Below are 19,149 nucleotides of genomic sequence, written 5' to 3' on the forward strand. Positions count from 1 at the left end.
TATATATATATAAATACAAAGATGAGGTGACTTACCGAACAAAAACGCTGGCAGGTCGATAGACACACAAACAAACACAAACATACACACAAAATTCAAGCTTTCGCAACAAATTGTTGCCTCATCAGGAAATGGATATGTGCGTGTGTGCGAGTGTATACCTGTCCTTTTTTCCCCCTAAGGTAAATCTTTCCGCTCCCGGGATTGGAATGACTCCTTACCCTCTCCTTTAAAACCCACTTCCTTTCGTCTTCCCCTCTCCTTCCCTCTTTCCTGATGAGGCAACAATTTGTTGCGAAAGCTTGAATTTTGTGTGTATGTTTGTGTTTGTTTGTGTGTCTATCGACCTGCCAGCGTTTTTGTTCGGTAAGTCACCTCATCTTTGTATTTATATATAATTTTTCCCACGTGGAATGTTTCCTTCCATTATATATATATATATATATATATATATATATATATATATATATATATATATATATATATATAGATGAGACTTACCAAAAGAAGGCGCTGGCAGGTCGACACACACACACACACACACACACACACACACACACACACACAAACTTCTAGCTTTCGCAACCAATGGCTGCTTCGTCAGGAAAGAGGGAAGGAGAGGGAAAGACGAAAGGATGTGGGATTTAAGGGAGAGGGTAAGGAGTCATTCCAATCCCGGGAGCAGAAAGACTTACCTTAAAGGGGGGAAAAAGGACGGGTATAGACACGCACACGCGCACACATCCACACATATACAGACAGAAGCAGACATATATATATATTTAAAAACAAAGATGTGTGACTTACCATACGAAAGTGCTGGCAGGTCGATAGAAACACAAACACACATACATACACACAAAATTCAAGCTTTCGCAACAAACTGTTGCCTCATCAGGAAAGAGGGAAGGAGAGGGAAAGACGAAAGGAAGTGGGTTTTAAGGGAGAGGGTAAGGAGTCATTCCAATCCCGGGAGCGGAAAGACTTACCTTAGGGGGAAAAAAAGGACGGGTATACACTCGCGCACACACACACACATCCATCCACGCATATACAGACACAAGCAGACATATTTAAAGACAAAGAGTTTGGGCAGAGATGTCAGTCGAGGCAGAGGAGCAGAGGCAAAGATGTTGTTGAATGACAGGTGAGGTATGAGTGGCGGCAACTTGAAATTAGCGGAGATTGAGGCCTGGTGGGTAACAGGAAGAGAGGATATATTGAAGAGCAAGTTCCCATCTCCGGAGTTTGGAAAGGTTGGTGTTAGTGGGAAGTATCCAGATAACCCGGACGGTGTAACACTGTGCCAAGATGTGCTTGCCGTGCACCTAGGCATGTTTAGCCACAGGGTGATCCTCATTACCAACAAACGCTGTCTGCCTGTGTCCATTCATGCGAACGGACAGTTTGTTGCTGGTCATTCCCACATAGAAAGCTTCACAGTGTAGGCAGGTCAGTTGGTAAATCACGTGGGTGCTTTCACACGTGGCTCTGCCTTTGATCGTGTACACCTTCCGGGTTACAGGACTGGAGTAGGTGGTGGTGGGAGGGTGCATGGGACAGGTTTTACACCGGGGGCAGTTACAAGGGTAGGAGCCAGAGGGTAGGGAAGGTGGTTTGGGGATTTCATATGGATGAACTAAGAGGTTACGAAGGTTAGGTGGACGGCGGAAAGACACTCTTGGTGGAGTGGGGAGGATTTCATGAAGGATGGATCTCATTTCAGGGCAGGATTTGAGGAAGTCGTATCCCTGCTGGAGAGCCACATTCAGAATCTGATCCAGTCCCGGAAAGTATCCTGTCACAAGTGGGGCACTTTTGTGGTTCTTCTGTGGGAGGTTCTGGGTTTGAGAGGATGAGGAAGTGGCTCTGGTTATTTGCTTCTGTACCAGGTCGGGAGGGTAGTTGCGGGATGTGAATGCTGTTGTCAGGTTGTTGGTGTAATGGTTCAGGGATTCCGTACTGGAGCAGATTCATTTGCCACGAAGACCTAGGCTGTAGGGAAGGGACCGTTTGATATGGAATGGGTGGCAGCTGTCATAATGGAGGTACTGTTGCTTGTTGGTGGGTTTGATGTGAACGGACGTGTGAAGCTGGCCATTGGACAGATGCAGGTCAACGTCAAGGAAAGTGGCATGGGATTTGGAGTAGGACCACGTGAATCTGATGGAACCAAAGGAGTTGAGGTTGGAGAGGAAATTCTGGAGTTCTTCTTCACTGTGAGTCCAGATCATGAAGATGTCATCAATAAATCTGTACCAAACTTTGGGTTGGCAGGCCTGGGTAACCAAGAAGGCTTCCTCTAAGCGACTCATGAATAGGTTGGCGTACGAAGGGGCCATCCTGGTACCCATGGCTGTTCCCTTAATTGTTGGTATGTCTGGCCTTCAAAGTGAAGTAGTTGTGGGTCAGGATGAAGCTGGCTAAGGTAATGAGGAAAGAGGTTTTAGGTAGGGTGACAGGTGATCAGCGTGAAAGGAAGTGCTCCATCGCAGCGAGGCCCTGGACGTGTGGAATATTTGTGTATAAGGAAGTGGCATCAATGGTTACAAGGATGGTTTCTGGGGGTAACGGATTGGGTAAGGATTCCAGGCGTTCGAGAAAGTAGTTGGTGTCTTTGATGAAGGATGGGAGACTGCACGTAATGGGTTGAAGGTGTTGATCTACGTAGGCAGAGATACGTTCTGTGGGGGCTTGGTAACCAGCTACAATGGGGCGGCCGGGATGATTGGGTTTGTGAATTTTAGGAAGAAGGTAGAAGGTAGGGGTGCGGGGTGTCGGTGGGGTCAGGAGGTTGATGGAGTCAGGCGAAAGGTTTTGTAGGGGGCCTAAGGTTCTGAGGATTCCTTGAAGCTCCGCCTGGACATCAAGAATGGGATTACCTTGGCAAACTTTGTATGTGGTGTTGTCTGAAAGCTGACGCAGCCCTGAGCCACATATTCCCGACGATCAAGTACCACGGTCGTGGAACTCTTGTCCGCCGGAAGAATGACGATGGACCGGTCAGCCTTCAGATCACGGATAACCTGGGCTTCAGCAGTGGTGATGTTGGGAGTAGGATTAAGGTTTTTTAAGAAGGATTGAGAGGCAAGGCTGGAAGTCAGAAATTCCTGGAAGGTTTGGAGAGGGTGATTTTGGGGAAGAGGAGGTGGGTCCCGCTGTGACGGAGGGCGGAACTGTTCCAGGCAGGGTTCAATTTGGATAGTGTCTTGGAGTTGGATCATTAGGGGTAGGATTAGGATCATTTTTCTTCGTGGCAAAGTGATACTTCCAGCAGAGAGTACGAGTGTAGGACAGTAAATCTTTGACGAGGGCTGTTTGGTTGAATCTGGGAGTGGGGCTGAAGGTGAGGCCTTTGGATAGGACAGAGGTTTCGGATTGGGAGAGAGGTTTGGAGGAAAGGTTAACTACTGAATTAGGGTGTTGTGGTGCCAGATTGTGTTGATTGGAATTTTGAGGTTTTGGAGGGAGTGGAGCTGGAAGTGGGAGACTGAGTAGATGGGAGAGACTGGGTTTGTGTGCAATGAGAGGTGGTTGAGGTTTGCTGGAAAGGTTGTGAAGGGTAAGTGAGTTGCCTTTCCGGAGGTGGGAAACCAGGAGATTGGATAGTTTTTTGAAGTGAAGGGTGGCATGCTGTTCTAATTTCCGGTTGTTGGTGTTAGTTGGTAATGAGGATCACCCTGTGGCTAAACATGCCTTGGTGCACGGCCAGCACATCTTGGCACAGTGTTACACCGTCCGGGTTATCTGGATACTTCCCACTAACACCAACCTTTCCGAACTCCGGAGATGGGAACTTGCTCTTCAATATATCCTCTCTTCCCGTTATCCACCAGGCCTCAATCTCCGCTAATTTCAAGTTGCCGCCACTCATACCTCACCTGTCATTCAACAACATCTTTGCCTCTGCACCTCTGCCTCGACTGACATCTCTGCCCAAACTCTTTGTCTTTAAATATGTCTGCTTGTGTCTGTATATGTGTGGATGGATATATGTGTGTGTGTGTGTGTGTGTGTGTGTGTGTGTGTGTGTGTGTGTGTATACCCGTCCTTTTTTCCCCCTAAGGTAAGTCTTTCCGCTCCCGGGATTGGAATGACTCCTTACCCTCTCCCTTAAAACCCACTTCCTTTCGTCTTTCCCTCTCCTTCCCTCTTTCCTGATGAGGCAACAGTTTGTTGCGAAAGCTTGAATTTTGTGTGTATGTTTGTGGTTGTTTGTGTGTCTGTCGACCTGCCAGCACTTTCATTTGGTAAGTCAAATCATCTTTGTTTTAGATATATATTTCCTACGTGGAATGTTTCCCTCTATTTTATATATATATATATATATATATATATATATATATATAAAATTTACAGTCAATGTGTAAACTTGCTAATTATTCTCTCTCTACGTGGAGCATGCCTGCCTTAATGTTATAAGTGACTGTTTCATAACCAGTTCTTTAAGGTGCCCAAGCGCATATTTATGCGAGAACTTAGTGTTCCCCTGTTGAACTTTAATTACAGTGCAGAAAACTGAATCGGATGTTTATTATTATAGTGTTACTATCTGTCAAGTGTAATGTGACATTTTCTTGATCTCTTATAAATTGTTACAATAAATGCAAATTTCAGTGAAGCAATGTGCTATTTCAGTTGTTCCCATGAATTCCTGTCTCCACATTGGTTAATCTAAACTTGTAATATTAATTGTTTAAATAATGGAAGGAGGTGCGTGTGTCACAGTAAATAAAATAAGGGAAAGGGAACCACTCACATATATCCTTTCATAGTTGGCAAGTCACTGTATGCTGTGTGGCAGTGTGTAACCTGTACCACTACTAGTCATTTCCTTTCCTGTTCCACCCACACAGAGAGAGGAAAATTACTGTCGAAATGCCTCCATATTAGCTCTAATTTCTCACATCTTGCCTTTGTTGTTGTTATGTGAAATGTGTGTTGGTGGCAATAGAATCATTCTGCAGTCTCTAAATCCTTTTTCAACAGTGTTCCTCAGAAAGATCTGTCACCTTCGCTCCAGGGATTCTCATTTGAGTTGCCGAAGCATCTCGTAATACTTGCATGTTGTTTGAACTTAGCAGTAACAGATCTAGCAGCCCATCTCTGAACAGGTTAGAGGTCTTCTTATAATCCGACCTGGTGTTGATCCCAAACACTCGAGCAGTACTTAAGAATGGGTCATGCTAATGTCCTATATACGGTTTCCTTTACAAATGCATCACACTTCACTAAAATTCTCCCAGTAAAATGAAGTTGACCGTCTTACCTGGTACAGTCCTTCATCCTTCTTCCATTTCATACTCCCTTGCAATGTGACACGTAGATATTTAATCTGTGTGACAGTGTCAAGTAGCACAATTCTAATGCTGTTTTCTAATGTTACGGGTGTGTTTTTCCTACTTATCTGCTTTAACCTTTCCGCTGCTACAGACAAGCTCTTTGTAATCTGTGCTGCTCACCAAATGCTGGTGCCTGTGCTGAGAGACAGTGTTCCAAGTGATAAACAATTACCCGGTTTTTTGAAAAATATTAGGTTAAAAAATGATTGTTTTTGTATATCGTACAGTATCAAATCTTCACTTGAGAGAGAACTGAGTTTCTTCTCATTGTCATACTGCCCTTGAATCAAATTAAGTAAAACATCGCTCAGAATTTTCACATGTAGTTGTTTTTAGCTTGTGTACTTTGCAGTGAATGAACTGTAGACCAGATACCAAAATTTTGTTTAAAATTGAGAGCTGAACTGTCATTTTCTTCACAAGTTACTGGGTTTTACATCTGAAGTACGATAGCTTGATACACGCTCGTTCACATCCTTGCGCATCGCAAATTGTGGTTATAGTAATTGCCGTATCTTATAAACAATTGAAGATATCGAAACAAGGTTTTCTGCAGGTAATAGCATTCAATGAGGCACGTATGTTGTGTGATAAATGCTGGAAGCTTTTTTATTCACAGAGATGTGGAAGTAACTCATCCGCAGCAACAAGAGGTTGGTGGCTCAGGACGCATCCAGATGTCCATAACAGTGTAGGAAAATCAAAGTGACATGTGTATACATGACCACAACACCTGGGAATGGTGTACTAGCATATTTATACATCCCCACAGCAGCAAAAGCGTTAACTTGCATTCTTCTACTTCCAGAGCATGCTGCCCTACATCACACCAACTAGAAATCGTCACATTGTATGATACTGCAGTCAGTTATCTTAGACTACTTCCCATACACTACAGCATCATCTTCAAGCAGCTGCAGACTGCTACTCACCCTATCTGCCAGATCATTTATGTATGTAGAAAATAGCAGCGGTCCTACCACACTATCTCCAATGCCTTGGGCCACCATTTTGCCGAAGTTTCGAGCTGTTGCTACTATCACCCTGCCTTCCTCTATTGGAAACGGCAGAGGCGGCTCGGGCGATACCCTTCTCTTCTTCACATCGTGAGTGCTACAATGCTGCCTTTACTGTGAGGTAGCTAATAGTGCTCTCAGTTAATCCTGATCCTCTGCCCCAGGGCAAGATGCCATCTACATTGAGATGTTGCAGCATCTTTCTCTTGCAGGCAAGCACTTTCTGCTTAACACATACAACCACATTTAGGCAGAGGGCACATTTCCCGGACACTGACGTGAAGCCACCAGCATACCCATACCTAAGTCTGGTTAGGACAAAAACCATCCTTCTAGCTACTGCCCCATCTCTGACCAGCTGTGTTTCCGAGGTGATGGAATGTATGGTTCATGCCCGGCTGGTGTGCTGGCTAGTGTCTCACCATTTATTGATGAATGCACAGTGTGATTTTTGTGCACGGCATTCTGCAGTTGATCGTCTCGTTACTTTTTCCACCCATGTCGTGAATGGTTTTCTGCGAAATCCCAGACTGTGGCAGTGGTGGTCAATTTGGAGAAGGCCTATGACACCTGCTGGAGAACTGGTATCCTCCATACTTCTTACATGTGGGGCTTCTGTGGGCGCCTGCCCTGTTTTCTTCAATCATTTTTACAAGACCTGAGTTCTCAGGGTGTGTGTGGGCTTTGTCTTGTCGGACACCTTTATCCAAGAAAATGGTGTGCTTCAGGGTTCCATGCTGGGATTCGTCCGCTTTATCGCCATTAACCCTGTAATGGCCTGTCTCCCACTGAGCATCTCCGGCTCTCTTTTTGTTGACGATTTTGCCATCTGTTGCAGTTCTCCATGGACCTGTCTCACTGAGCAGCATCTTCAGCGCTGTCTTGATCTTCTTTACTCCTGGAACATTGACAATGGCTTTCGCTCTTCCACTGACAAAACTGGCTGTACGAATTTCTGGCGGCACAAATGGTTTCTCCCACCACTTCTACATCTTGGGCCTGTTGTGCTTCCATTCGTTGAAACTAAGGCGTTTATGGGTCTCGTGCCGAGTAGGAAACTCTTGGTCCTCCCACGTATCTTACCTGGCAGTCCTTTGTACATGGTTCCTCAGTCTCCTTCATGTCCTCGCTGATACTTCCTTGGGTGCTGATCAAACCATCCTCCGTTTGTACTAGTCCCTTGTCTGTTTGAAACTAGACTATGGGTGCTTTTGTTACTTCAAATTTTATAAAATACTCTGCTGAGTATTCAGAGAGAAATGGACAAATAGAGCGGGGAAGGAGGAGATCAGCAGAGAGGGGAGAGGGGGCTATGCACATAGGGGGGAGGAGGATATGCATGGAGAGAGAGAGGGTGGGTGAGAAGATGACCAGAGGGGGGGGCAAGGAATTTATGGTGTATATGCAATCCCCATACAAATTTAGCAATTGCAAAGGTTTGTGTGTCTGCATGCCCATCCATCTTACGCCGTCTCAACACTATTCACCATCATGGCATCTGTTTGGCCATGGGTGCCTTTTACACCAGCCCAGTTGAGAGTCTGTATGCTGAAGCTGTTGAACTACCACTGTCCTACCGCCGTGACTTTCTCGTCAGCAGGTACGCATACCATTTGTCTGCCATGCGTAGCCATCCATCCTATGCCTCCTTCTTTGACGATTCCTTTGATCGTCAGTATGGTGCTCGTCCCCATTCTGTTACCTCCTGGAGTTCAATTTTGCCACTTACTGTGGAGGCTTAACTTCACACTACCTGCAACTTGCCCAGTGGGTGTGAACCCTTCACCACCTTGGCTTTGTGAAGTGGCCCATGTTAACCTTGATCTTCACTCACTTTCTAAGGACACTACTCCAGCCTTGGTTTATCGCCTCCAGTTTCACAGCCTTCGCATGGAACTTTGAGATAATACCTTTATATACATTGATGGCTCTCGGACTGACCATGGGGTTGGGTGTGCCTTCATCATTGGCACCCATGTCATTCGATATCTGCTTCCGGCACACTCCTTAGTACAGCCGAGCTCTTCGCCTTGTAGCACGCCATGGAGTACATCCAGCGACACAGCCTTTCCAATTGTCCCCTCTTCTCAGACTTGCTCAGTACCCTTCAAAGTCTGTGTGCTGTACACTGTCTATCCCTTAGTGCAGTGGGTCCAGGAAACCTGTCACTTGCTCTCTGTTGGTGGAGCCAGTATCATGTTTCTGTGGTTACCAGGTCATGTCGGTATGCCAGGAAAGGAGGCTGCTGACCCTGCTGCCAAGGCTGCAGTCTTCATACCTCGGCCCATGAGTACCTATATTCCCTCTGATCTCTGTCTTGTCAGGTAGTGGTGTCCCTTTGGCATCACCTATGGTCCTCCCTTTGCAGGAACAAGCTTCGGTTTATTAAGCCTCTCCCAGTGGCTTGGACAAGCTTCAGTTGGCCCTCCCACCAGGAGGAGATTATTTTAACTCACCTGCATATTGGGCACTGCCATTTTAGCCATCATTTGTTCAGTGGCGCTATCCACTTTGTCCACATTGCACACAAATTTTAACTGTCTGCCACTTCCTGCTGGAATGCCCTTTTTTTAACCATTTACATTCCAGCTTGGGTTTGCTGCCTGATTTATCAGCCATTTTAGTGAAAGATGCATGGGCCGTCAATCGCGCTTTACTTTTTATCCACCGCAGCAATATGGCGAAGGCCATTTACTTTCTACTTTTGGACCTCCATTATGTTTGTGTTCCACGCATCAACCCACCATAGGTGAGTAGTTGCCTTCGCTGTATTTTATTTATTATTAGGCAGCATTTACATGATAAGCCTTATTCTGTCTTGGTTCTTTGTAAATGAATGTTACTGAAGGTATTGGAGAGCCTGATCATTGATGTGAAATAATAGAGAGAATAAGAATGCTTATCCCTTTCCTTGATGCATATGTAAATTACTTATTAAGCTAAACATTCTGTTTCAGAAGTGACTGGGAAAATTCATAGTGTTGAAGAACTAGAAGCAAAAATAAGGCAAGGAATAAATTCAACGGAAAGCCAGAATGCGACTGTGAATTCAAATACAAAAAAGGAAGAAGATTTATCGGCATTCAATAAATTGGTAAGTATATACCTTAAATATTCCTTTTTACATGTTAACAGTGGTAGTACAGTTTCACCATGTGTAGTTTTCTATGCTATGCTTCCCCCAGAATAGTATCATAGAAGCAACTCATTTTGGGAAAATTCACATAATTTTAGTGCTGATGTTCCTATGCCCTGTAGTCAGATATATGGTATCCTGTAATTGTTATGTTCAGAAATATACATTTTTAAAAGCCATGTTCTTGTGCAATGTTAATCACTGAACTAAAAATCCAAAATTAAAATGCATTAAAAATGTATGCTAAGATTTGTAGCACAAGTCTTTCCTTCACCAGGCATGATGCAGGAATAGTAGAACTTCTCTTGAGATAACTGAGTACTCAAACAATGTAGTAGTGTAATTGAATAGTATTAACTTTGGATAGTGGGTATACAAAGATCAGTAGAACAGTAAAGTATAAGAAAAGTATTTTGTTGCTGCTTTGTTAAATGGGATTTCAAGACCAGTGTAATTAAGAATTTAATAATACTGACAGTGAATTACTGCATATAATATAGTGCTAGGTAGCACATATTACCTTTGAACATAGTACTTCTAGTTTTTCTTGTATTAAACATAAATTTTGCTTGTGATCTAACATAGAACTCTTAATAAATGGCTTTTAGAAAAGTATATTCGAAGTAGCAGTGTTAAGTGTAGTAAGTAGTCAGTTTCCATAGGCATGTAGCGGAATTGCATTTTGATTTGCTTCGCAACATTTTGTGCCATTCGTTTCAATTACAGCTTGCTCAGATTACTGATGGGAAGGTGATACCTGCGACAGCACCAAATGGTCCACTTCCCTCGAATATACAACAGTTACATTTTACTCAGGTAAAGTGTGCATGATCACTGGGTTTCAGTGTTTGCTGTTTCAAATGGTTAATAAACTTCTGCTTGACCACTGCTTGGATGAGTACTTCTGTCGCATAATACACCTTTTGTCATCCTTTAAGGAAGTAAATAAAACTTTGAGATTTAATTAAATTTTTGAGCCATAGGAATTCAGTTTAACAGCGAAAATTAAGTTTGAGAATTTGAACTTCACAAAATTTATCGCCTGACGTAATTGTAGCAGCAATGCCACAACAACCAGAAATATTACCAGAAAAATCAAATTATAAAGCAATAATTTTTAAATAGAATAGTTCATTGTATTGTTTAATTATTACAGGAAAAGATCAGGATGCAACTTGCTAATAATTGTTCTGAAATGTTTAGGTAGTAAATCTCAACTTTCTCAGTGTAAACAAATTAAAAATTTAGACTTAGTAAATGCATGGGTAAACACAGTGGTGTAGGCAGCTTAGATTTTGTTGTTGCAGTCAGATCTAACAAAATAAGAGAAGTGGAAATAATAAAGAAGAAAAATTGTTTTTGTCTTCACATCTGTTGACATTTTGCTTGATTTCCTGAAAACTCATTTCATATGCAGGAATAATTCTTCGTACTGTCACTTCCATTTGTTCACAGCAAGCCTTTTCCCCTTCTCATTTTTAAAAGGCATTTAATGTCGGCTTCCTGTATCATATAATGTTAACTTCTTTCTGCTTTTAATCTCTAAATAGAAGTAACTTTCAGATACTTTCTTGTAATTATGGTAATCAAAAGAATCTGGTGGAATGTAGATAATGGAAGGAGTAAGTGTAACAAGTAATGAGTTGAGGCACCGAGTCATAGATAGATGCACAGACGAGACTGGAAATCTTGCTACCTTTTGCATGAATCTTTCTTCAGAGCTCTAAAGCACTCGTGCATATGCTGGCACGTGTGACCTGCTTGGCTATATTGGCCTGGCTTTGCCAGCCAGTTGAGCTGCAGTGCTGACGTGTAATTGGGAGGCCAAGGACATTGAGCAATGTAGGGGTGTGGGTGTAGCTTTGAAGGAGTACTTTCCTGAAAGCTAGCAACATTCTGTCTTAAGAGTGCACTTCCAGGTATACTGCTGAGTTGTTGTTTCCATTTTATGTGCAATATTTAGAAGACTGACCTAGCAGTCTTCTGATGCTGTGAATTGTTCAGGCAGTAAGTATATATAACAGGCAAAACTCGCAGCACTTAAAGATGATAGCTGAGTTAGTCTTCAAAATTTTGTGTATAAAATGGGGAAAAAAACCTCGGAACACCTGATAGCATACTATTAAAAATTCGTACAAAGAAAATGAGAGTTCAGTCTTGTTTATGTACATATCAATGACTCAGTGCCTCATTTATCTGAGGAGTTGTTGACTATACTCTCTTCATTATACACTTGGAATTATATTGGTTTTCCATGCTTTCCTTTGTCTTGCTGAGCTAAACACTTGCAGGTTTTTTACAATAACTTAGTGATAAGGTCACTGCCGCAGAAAATGTAAGCGCCTCAAAATTCGTTTGTTTGTTTTGTTTCTTTTTACTAATAGTTTCCAAGTACACAATCTCCTGCAGCTTTTGAAGTAATGTCTCAGTAACTGCAGTACTCATAGTAGTTATGGGATTACATGGGATAGAACATAAGGAAAATAAAAGTTAATAGTTCATTCTCACTTAGATATGCTATAACTCTCCTATGAACAAAGATTTTAGGTGAAAAGTCTTGCACTAATGCTTTATCCTGGACAATAAGTTGTCAGGCTGCACTGTGCTTGAGAGAGAGGAAGGGTGGCAGGCCGGCTGTCGAAGTCAACACATAAGAATGTTTGATTGTACAGGGCAAGAACTTTTGTGCCAGGTACATTCCATTTTTTTCATAATTTAATGATGTGCATTAAGTGCATTAATATAATGACTTGAATAAGAGCATCGCCTCTGAACTGAGGCAAAGGTCAGAGAGATGCAAAGGGGAAAAAGTAATGGAGTTACTAAATTTTTGGGAAGTAGCTTTGGGTCAGTAGTAGGTGTACTGATATAAAGTAGTCTGCATACTTACACAATTCTAGTTTAGTACTTTTGCTGATGCAGTAGGTTGTTAATCCAGGAAGAGAATCTCCTTTTACTTCAGATTCTTTGTGGTTCATGTATTAGATTACAAATTATCTGTGATTGTTCATGTTTGATACTTTTGTAGTTGGTGTTATTTGTGTAGTGTACGTAATGTAGTATGGCTTTGCGGTATTTTTCTATTTTCCTATTTACAACGTTGATTAGTATGCTTGGCATGTATAAGATTGTTTTTATTAGAGTTTAATAGCAAAGAATTTATCTTCATGAAGCATGCATTTTTCTTATTGAGGTTCGTAACCAAAATTCATTAATTTTGTTTTCCTTATGAACAAGTTATTGTAAATAACAATCTTAAGGTGATGCCTGTTGAGAGCTAAACATCGGATAATGTAAATAATCCACTGTTAAATCTAGGTAACTGATAAGAAATTTTTGTTTAATTATTCTCTAAAATTGTGTGTGTTTTGTTATACAAATTTATGTGAATTATTGTTGCACTCTACTTGCTGTTCTAAAAATAATAGAATGTGTGTTCCATAACAGCCCCCTAGAGCCCCAGCTTATCATCCTTACTTAAACCGAAATGTCAGTGCCCTTAGTTCAAAAACACTGTGCACCAAATACGTGCAAAGGAGAATCGCAGTTACAATCAAATCCCATACCGTAATGCCTTCATTTTCTATTTGTTGCAAATAGATGAAATCTAAATTTAAGTTAATGAAACTTAGAAGGCCCTGGTTTGCAGAGGAATTATGTAGGGCCTTCAAAAAAAGCTACACACATCATCCCACGTGAGGAATATTGCACAAGTGTCATATCATCAGAAGATAGTAAAATTTCAATGTTCAGAGTTTCATGAAGTGTGCAGGCAAAGTGGCGTAATGACTGGAAACTTGGTTGAAGTATGCAGAACAGTAAGGTTGTTGGGGGCAAGATGTCTAAAATGGACAGATTCACTGTGAAATCCTGCCAGTACACTGGTCTAATACAGTTTTGTCCAGCAGTAGTGAAATGGTGCCAGCAGCTTAATAAAGGCCGCATATACGTAGGTGATGCTGATCAGGAAGGGATATCTCGCAACCATGGATTTCCATCTTTCAAACAAGCTAAGAGGACATCTGGGGAAAGAGATTTTCCAATGAGTAAGTCATTTGCACAGCAGTTCTTGACTGGCTCTGTGACGAGATTATTTCTGTGGTAATGGAAGTGAGATTTAGAACTTTCTATCGTTTACGGAGACTTTGTGACTATGTTCAGAAGACAGTTTAGTGCAGCATTAAATTACTTGTCCTGCCATAATATGGAAATCACTTTTTGAAGTCCCCTCATAGAGAACCACAGGCAAAAGCTTTGGTATTGGGCTGTGCAAAAGTGGAATGCCCATCGAAGCAAATAGACTTTGATGGATGATAGAGGACAGTCTTGCCACAGTGCTGTGCTCACCTAGTGAGTACACCAGTCTCATCACATGAATACACCCGCCAGTAGTCTTCCTTGTGGCCAGCACAAATACTGCCGCATCTCAGCTTGTGTGTCAGTCTCGTACTTTGTCTGACAGCATTCGTTCCTATTTCCACCATACTAATGACTACTCATCAAAGACTTCTCTTTGGCGTTGCTTTTCCTCTTTGGTCTCAATTTGTATTATGGCTTGTACTTGACCTATTGACAGGGTTGTGTCGAAAGCTTGTTGCACTTCGTTGTTGCATAGGTTGCTATTGACCTACTTTTGTTGTGTTGGATCAGACCTGTTGCTACACTCTAGCTTGGGTTTTGAGTCCTGTCCACGGGCCGTCTCCCCACCTTCATCGTCATTATTTCTCTCTTGTTTTTCTGACATGTGCACCAGTATCCGGCTACTCACGGATGTAGCAGATATCATACTTTTCCAAATTTGCCTCCAATACACAATTTTAAATAGCCAACCAAGAGCTATCTTCAGCAGCTGACATGAGTCTACAGAGAAGATTGTGGTTGCTACAGGATATTGCATACTAAGATAAATACATGCTACTTTCAGCGGATAAGAAGCAGAGTAACTATGACTCCCTTTTAAGTCTTACTGCAGTTGTCTGTTGCAGCTGTGCTTCAGTATACTGGAGTAAAAGGGTCTTGCGTGTGTAATGCTTGGACAGACACAGTCAGCACTTGTTCCAGTGATAAATTGTTCAACCTGAGTGGCAAATGTTCTTTATGCTAAAGTTACTCTTCTCAAATACAGAAGTATCTGAATGCGGCAGTGATGTGACCAGCTTTGTTAAAGAGCATTTGTTACTCTTAGCTTCAATAAGGTGCTGGATATTCCCTTAATGTATGTAGTTAGTGTTAGTTAATCCTCCGTTACCTCCGTTTTGACACCTGTTTTCCATTTGTCTTATTGCTCAACTGAGATTCTGCAGAAACCGTTTACAGTTCATAACTTCACTTTAACAGCTCTGTAAAGAACCCACACACTTATCCTTGGAAATTCTAATGTGTTGTAAAAAACTTGTTTTATACCTCCCAGATGCTGCTTTCTCTGAAAATTTGGAAGCCATCTGACCCAGATATCAATTCTATATTTATTTTTATCGTCAAATTCTTCAGTTTCTGGAAGAAATTTCAAGTCATTCCCAATCTTACATGAACATGTAGATGTAGTGTACTGAAAACAGGAAATTTTTCTTGGCTTCATAAGTGGGCAAGGTTATGTCTACATGCTTCATTGTGGTAGTTCTGAATATCGATAGTTTTGAATTTCATATTGATGTGGTTATCTCTTCTTTTTGAATTGTTCATTGTACCCACTAGACTTACACCTTAACTATTCAGTATATTGGCCAGGTGTCAAGACGTGAAAAAATGGCTGTTTTCAAATTCCTTAAGCTTCTAAGGAATGGTGCCATAAGCTTGGAAAGGGTTTGAATGTTCATTCTTTCCCAGGTATTGAAATCTGTTCAGCATGTATTTGGTGTCCACTTGTTCGAACTGCCAAATGTATGTGGTTTACTAGTTCTGTACTGTGTAAATCTACACCTGCTGCTATTGGGAAAGAGTGGTTCATAATTGTCAGGTTTTGTCCCAGATTGTAGAGCAGGGAACAATCTTCACTGAAATGATTTCGACTTCTGACAAAGCAGGTTTCTATGTTTTGAGTCTTATGGTCAGAAAGCAAAAAAATCATTTTCTCTAAATCTCTTGAGATTGTAATATGTTAGAAGTATGGTCCCAAGACTTCTGTCTGAAAGCTATCAGTTTCTGTTCCCTAGGTTCAAAAATAGGCCAGGGGCATAAAAATTGTTGTGAATGCATTTCTTATAGATATACAAACACTTAAAAATTTGCCTAAGAGCTTCTATGTGTGCAGTTTCTTAGCATTGTTATCTATGAATAGCCATGGAGAGCTAGCAGTGTTTTGAATTTTGAGGGTTCGCTTTGCATTGGATCTTTGTCTGGCATAAACATTTTACTTGCAAAATTTTTCAGTTGCATTAAAGATTAGATTTCTGTAGGTCCGACATCATTCATTACATGTTTGTTACAGTATTAGTGTAATGAATGTGGTCATACTCCATAACAGGTAATACAAAAATTTGTAAACAGTTATGACAGATCAGGATGCCTCTAGATGCCAGCACCCTTAATGTCAAATCATTAGAAGGCAACATTAATTTTTCATGATTACAAATTCCATAATGTTAAGGCAGCTACAAGGATAGATGGAAGTGGTGTTATATATGTTTGAGCCATTCTGAAAGTAAGTAACCTTTTTGCTTAAACAGAGTTATGTGAATACCAGTTGCAACTTACTGATAACAGTGGCACACCCGTGTGCGCACACATGGGCATTATTGCAACTACAAGGTTATAAAGAATAAACTTGAGCAGCTCTCAGTTCTACATGGTTGACTGAAACCGTAACACTAGAACTGTGGAATCTGTCAAATAAACCACTATGAAATGCAGCTTCGAAATTTAGTTGATTTTCTTTTCAACAGAGATTATACTGTAGAAATTAAGCTTGGAACTCTGTTTGTTGATTTTGTTGCTGTATACATAGAACTGTGTCAGCAGTAAATTTGACCACTGGTTTTTCACACCTATTTTGCCTGAGAGTACCACAAATGCCCACTCAAGTTGCATGTGACAGTGATGTGATACCAAAACGTATGCTGAGGAATCTGAGCTGATTATTGTGTGTCCTTATATCTAAAGAGCTTGGTTGTGTGCAGGTCATGATACAGGTACTGAAATCGGTCTTAAATTGTTCGACAGGGAAGTAATGGAATACATAGAACACCTGTAATGAGTTTTATAGCAGAGTCCGAAGGTAATGAAATTGAAAGATGAGTAGAAATTGATTATATTCTAGACTGCACTGAATCAAATGATAGTAGCACTTCTGTGTACAGAGAAGTTAAACCAGTGGCTGTTACAGCAGCAAGACATACTCCATCATAACGAATGTATCATTCCACTTGATTATGTCTGTAGTTTCCTTGCACATTATGGCGTTTGTGAATGGCGTGTCCTAGAGTTCTGACCAGTAAGGGTTGGTGGCACTCTGAAGCTTTTGTCATTCTCAGTGTTAAACAGTTTTAGGTTTACTTCTTTCCAAAAGTTTGTCTAAACATGTCACATTTGCTTTTAATGTATCCATGAAGACCTGTCACCGTAATTTTGACTATCTGATGATGCATTTTTTAACATCTGCCATATTCATTACACTTTCTCCCGTATTGAAACAAGTGTATGACGAATGTTTATAGGATCTAAAGGAACTGCAGCTTGCCTTGTACTTCAGTTAGTGAAACTTCAAATTGCTGTGTTGATTGCCACCATAAACAGGCCCGCCATATGAAATGTATTCTGAATGTCTACCTTTCACTAAATTTGAACAGATTACACTGTTCTACAAAAAAAGCTTTTTTCTATTTCTGAAAAAATACATGGTGATTCTAGTTGTACTTAGTGCTGAATTCAAAACTATTTCTAGTTATTTTGTCAGCGATAGTTTGAGTAACCGCAATTTTATTTCTCATTTCTGTTTCTGATGTAGTGCAGCAAACACAAGGTGAAATTCGATAAACAAATTCAAGTTTTAATGATGATATAAGTTCATCACATTAATCGAGGGTGATATCTAACATATAACACAGTAATCTTTGTGTATACACTTTGTAGCATTTATTTGACCGAGAAATTACAGAAAATTGACAAAAAAAAGAGCCACTGTATTGTAATGCACATCACTTTTTCCTCTTGTGTTGTGAATCTTTCTTGTATCGAATGATATTCCAGTAATAAACTGCTAACATATGAGGTGTGACAATAAAGTAATCAGACTGATGTGAAAAAAAAAAGTTGCTTACCCTTTTACTCAAGTTTAGTGTTGTCTCCTTCAAAGTAGTTCCCTTCTGATTGCACACACTTTTTCCAGCGCTTCTCCCATTGATGGTAACATTTCTGGAGCCCATCTTCTGTAATATCCTCAATTACCCTCGTTTCAGCTTTTTGGACATCTTGTGTTTGAAAATGGAGTCCTTTGACTGCTGTTTTGACTCTTGGAAATAGAGAAAAGCTGCACGGAGTGATATCTGGTGAATAAAGTGGCTGTGGTAGTGCTGAAATTTGTTTTGAAGTTCAAAATTGCTGTACTAACAGAGCAGTGTGGGATGGTGCGTTATCGTGATGCAGAATCCAATTATCAGCAATGTTGGCATGGACAAGAAGAATTCTTTTTACGGAGTCTTTCTAAAATTTCTTTGTAGTAATATTGGTTAACTGTTTGTCCAGGAGGCACCCACTCTTTATGAACAATTCCCTTGGAATCAAAGAAGCACACAAGCATACATTTCACTTTTGACTTCGACATGCAAGCTTTTTGTGATCTGGGTGATCCCTTTGAACACCATTGCGAACTGTGGCTCTTTGTCTCTGTATCGTACTGAAAAAAACCAAACTTTCATCACCAGTGATAACACGGCTCAATAATTCTGGATTGATTTCCGTTTGCTCTAACAAATTGGCTGCCACATTTTTCAGTGTTTCTCGCTGTTGTGTGAGATTTTTGGGGACCATTTTTGCACAAATCTTTCTCATACCAAGATCTTCAGTTACTAGAGGAACCGTTTCTCGATTGATGTTCAGGTATTCTGTATTCATTTTCACGGATAGTCTTCGATCAGATCGTACAAGTTCACGCACCCTGGCCAAGTTGACATCCGTCCGTGATGGTTGTCTGCTGCGGCCTTCATCTTCAACATTCGTTCTGCCTTCACTAAACATTTTATGCCAACGAAAAACTTGAGCTCTTGACGTAACATCCTCTCCAAAAGCCTTCTGAAGCTTACCATAAGTTGTCGTCGCAGTTTCACCCAATTTAACGCAAAAAGAAATGGCATACCGTTGCACAATATTATGCAGTTCCATTTCCGTGACGAGAGAGACAAACGCGTTTTAATTTATTACAGCACAACTCACGACTGAGCTCTTGAATCGATGTACCGTTTGGACTAGAAGCAGCTCATAGACCAAGGTCAAAGATATTGTGCCTATGCAAGCCTGCAGGGTTGCCACAACTTGCAAAGAAAATAAGTCTCATTACTTTGTCACACCTCATAGAAGGTACCCACTTCCCTTCATAACGCCTTTCTACAGTAGAAATGTCTTTATGGAATCTATCACAATGTTCATTCGATATGTCCCAACTACTCTCCGTGAAGTAAACCAGATGAGAGTCCATCATATGTACCTTCAACGACTTATTTCG

General features: G+C 41.1%; 1 protein-coding gene across 7 annotated transcripts in view; it reads left to right on the top strand.

Moving 5' to 3' along the window:
* Positions 1–19,149, top strand: part of LOC124711454 (eukaryotic translation initiation factor 4E transporter) — a 289,788-nt gene that overhangs the window by 155,820 nt on the left and 114,819 nt on the right. For 6 of the 7 annotated variants that reach the window (XM_047241541.1, XM_047241542.1, XM_047241547.1 and 3 more), the window contains 2 exons: positions 9,316–9,452; positions 10,221–10,310. In XM_047241541.1, coding sequence (XP_047097497.1) covers positions 9,316–9,452; positions 10,221–10,310 — 227 coding nt within the window. The remainder of the gene's footprint in view (positions 1–9,315; positions 9,453–10,220; positions 10,311–19,149) is intronic. The other variant, XM_047241544.1, reaches the window with a different exon arrangement.

The sequence above is a fragment of the Schistocerca piceifrons genome, chromosome 8 (genome assembly GCF_021461385.2).
Source record: "Schistocerca piceifrons isolate TAMUIC-IGC-003096 chromosome 8, iqSchPice1.1, whole genome shotgun sequence".
In the NCBI taxonomy this organism is placed as follows: domain Eukaryota; kingdom Metazoa; phylum Arthropoda; class Insecta; order Orthoptera; family Acrididae; genus Schistocerca; species Schistocerca piceifrons.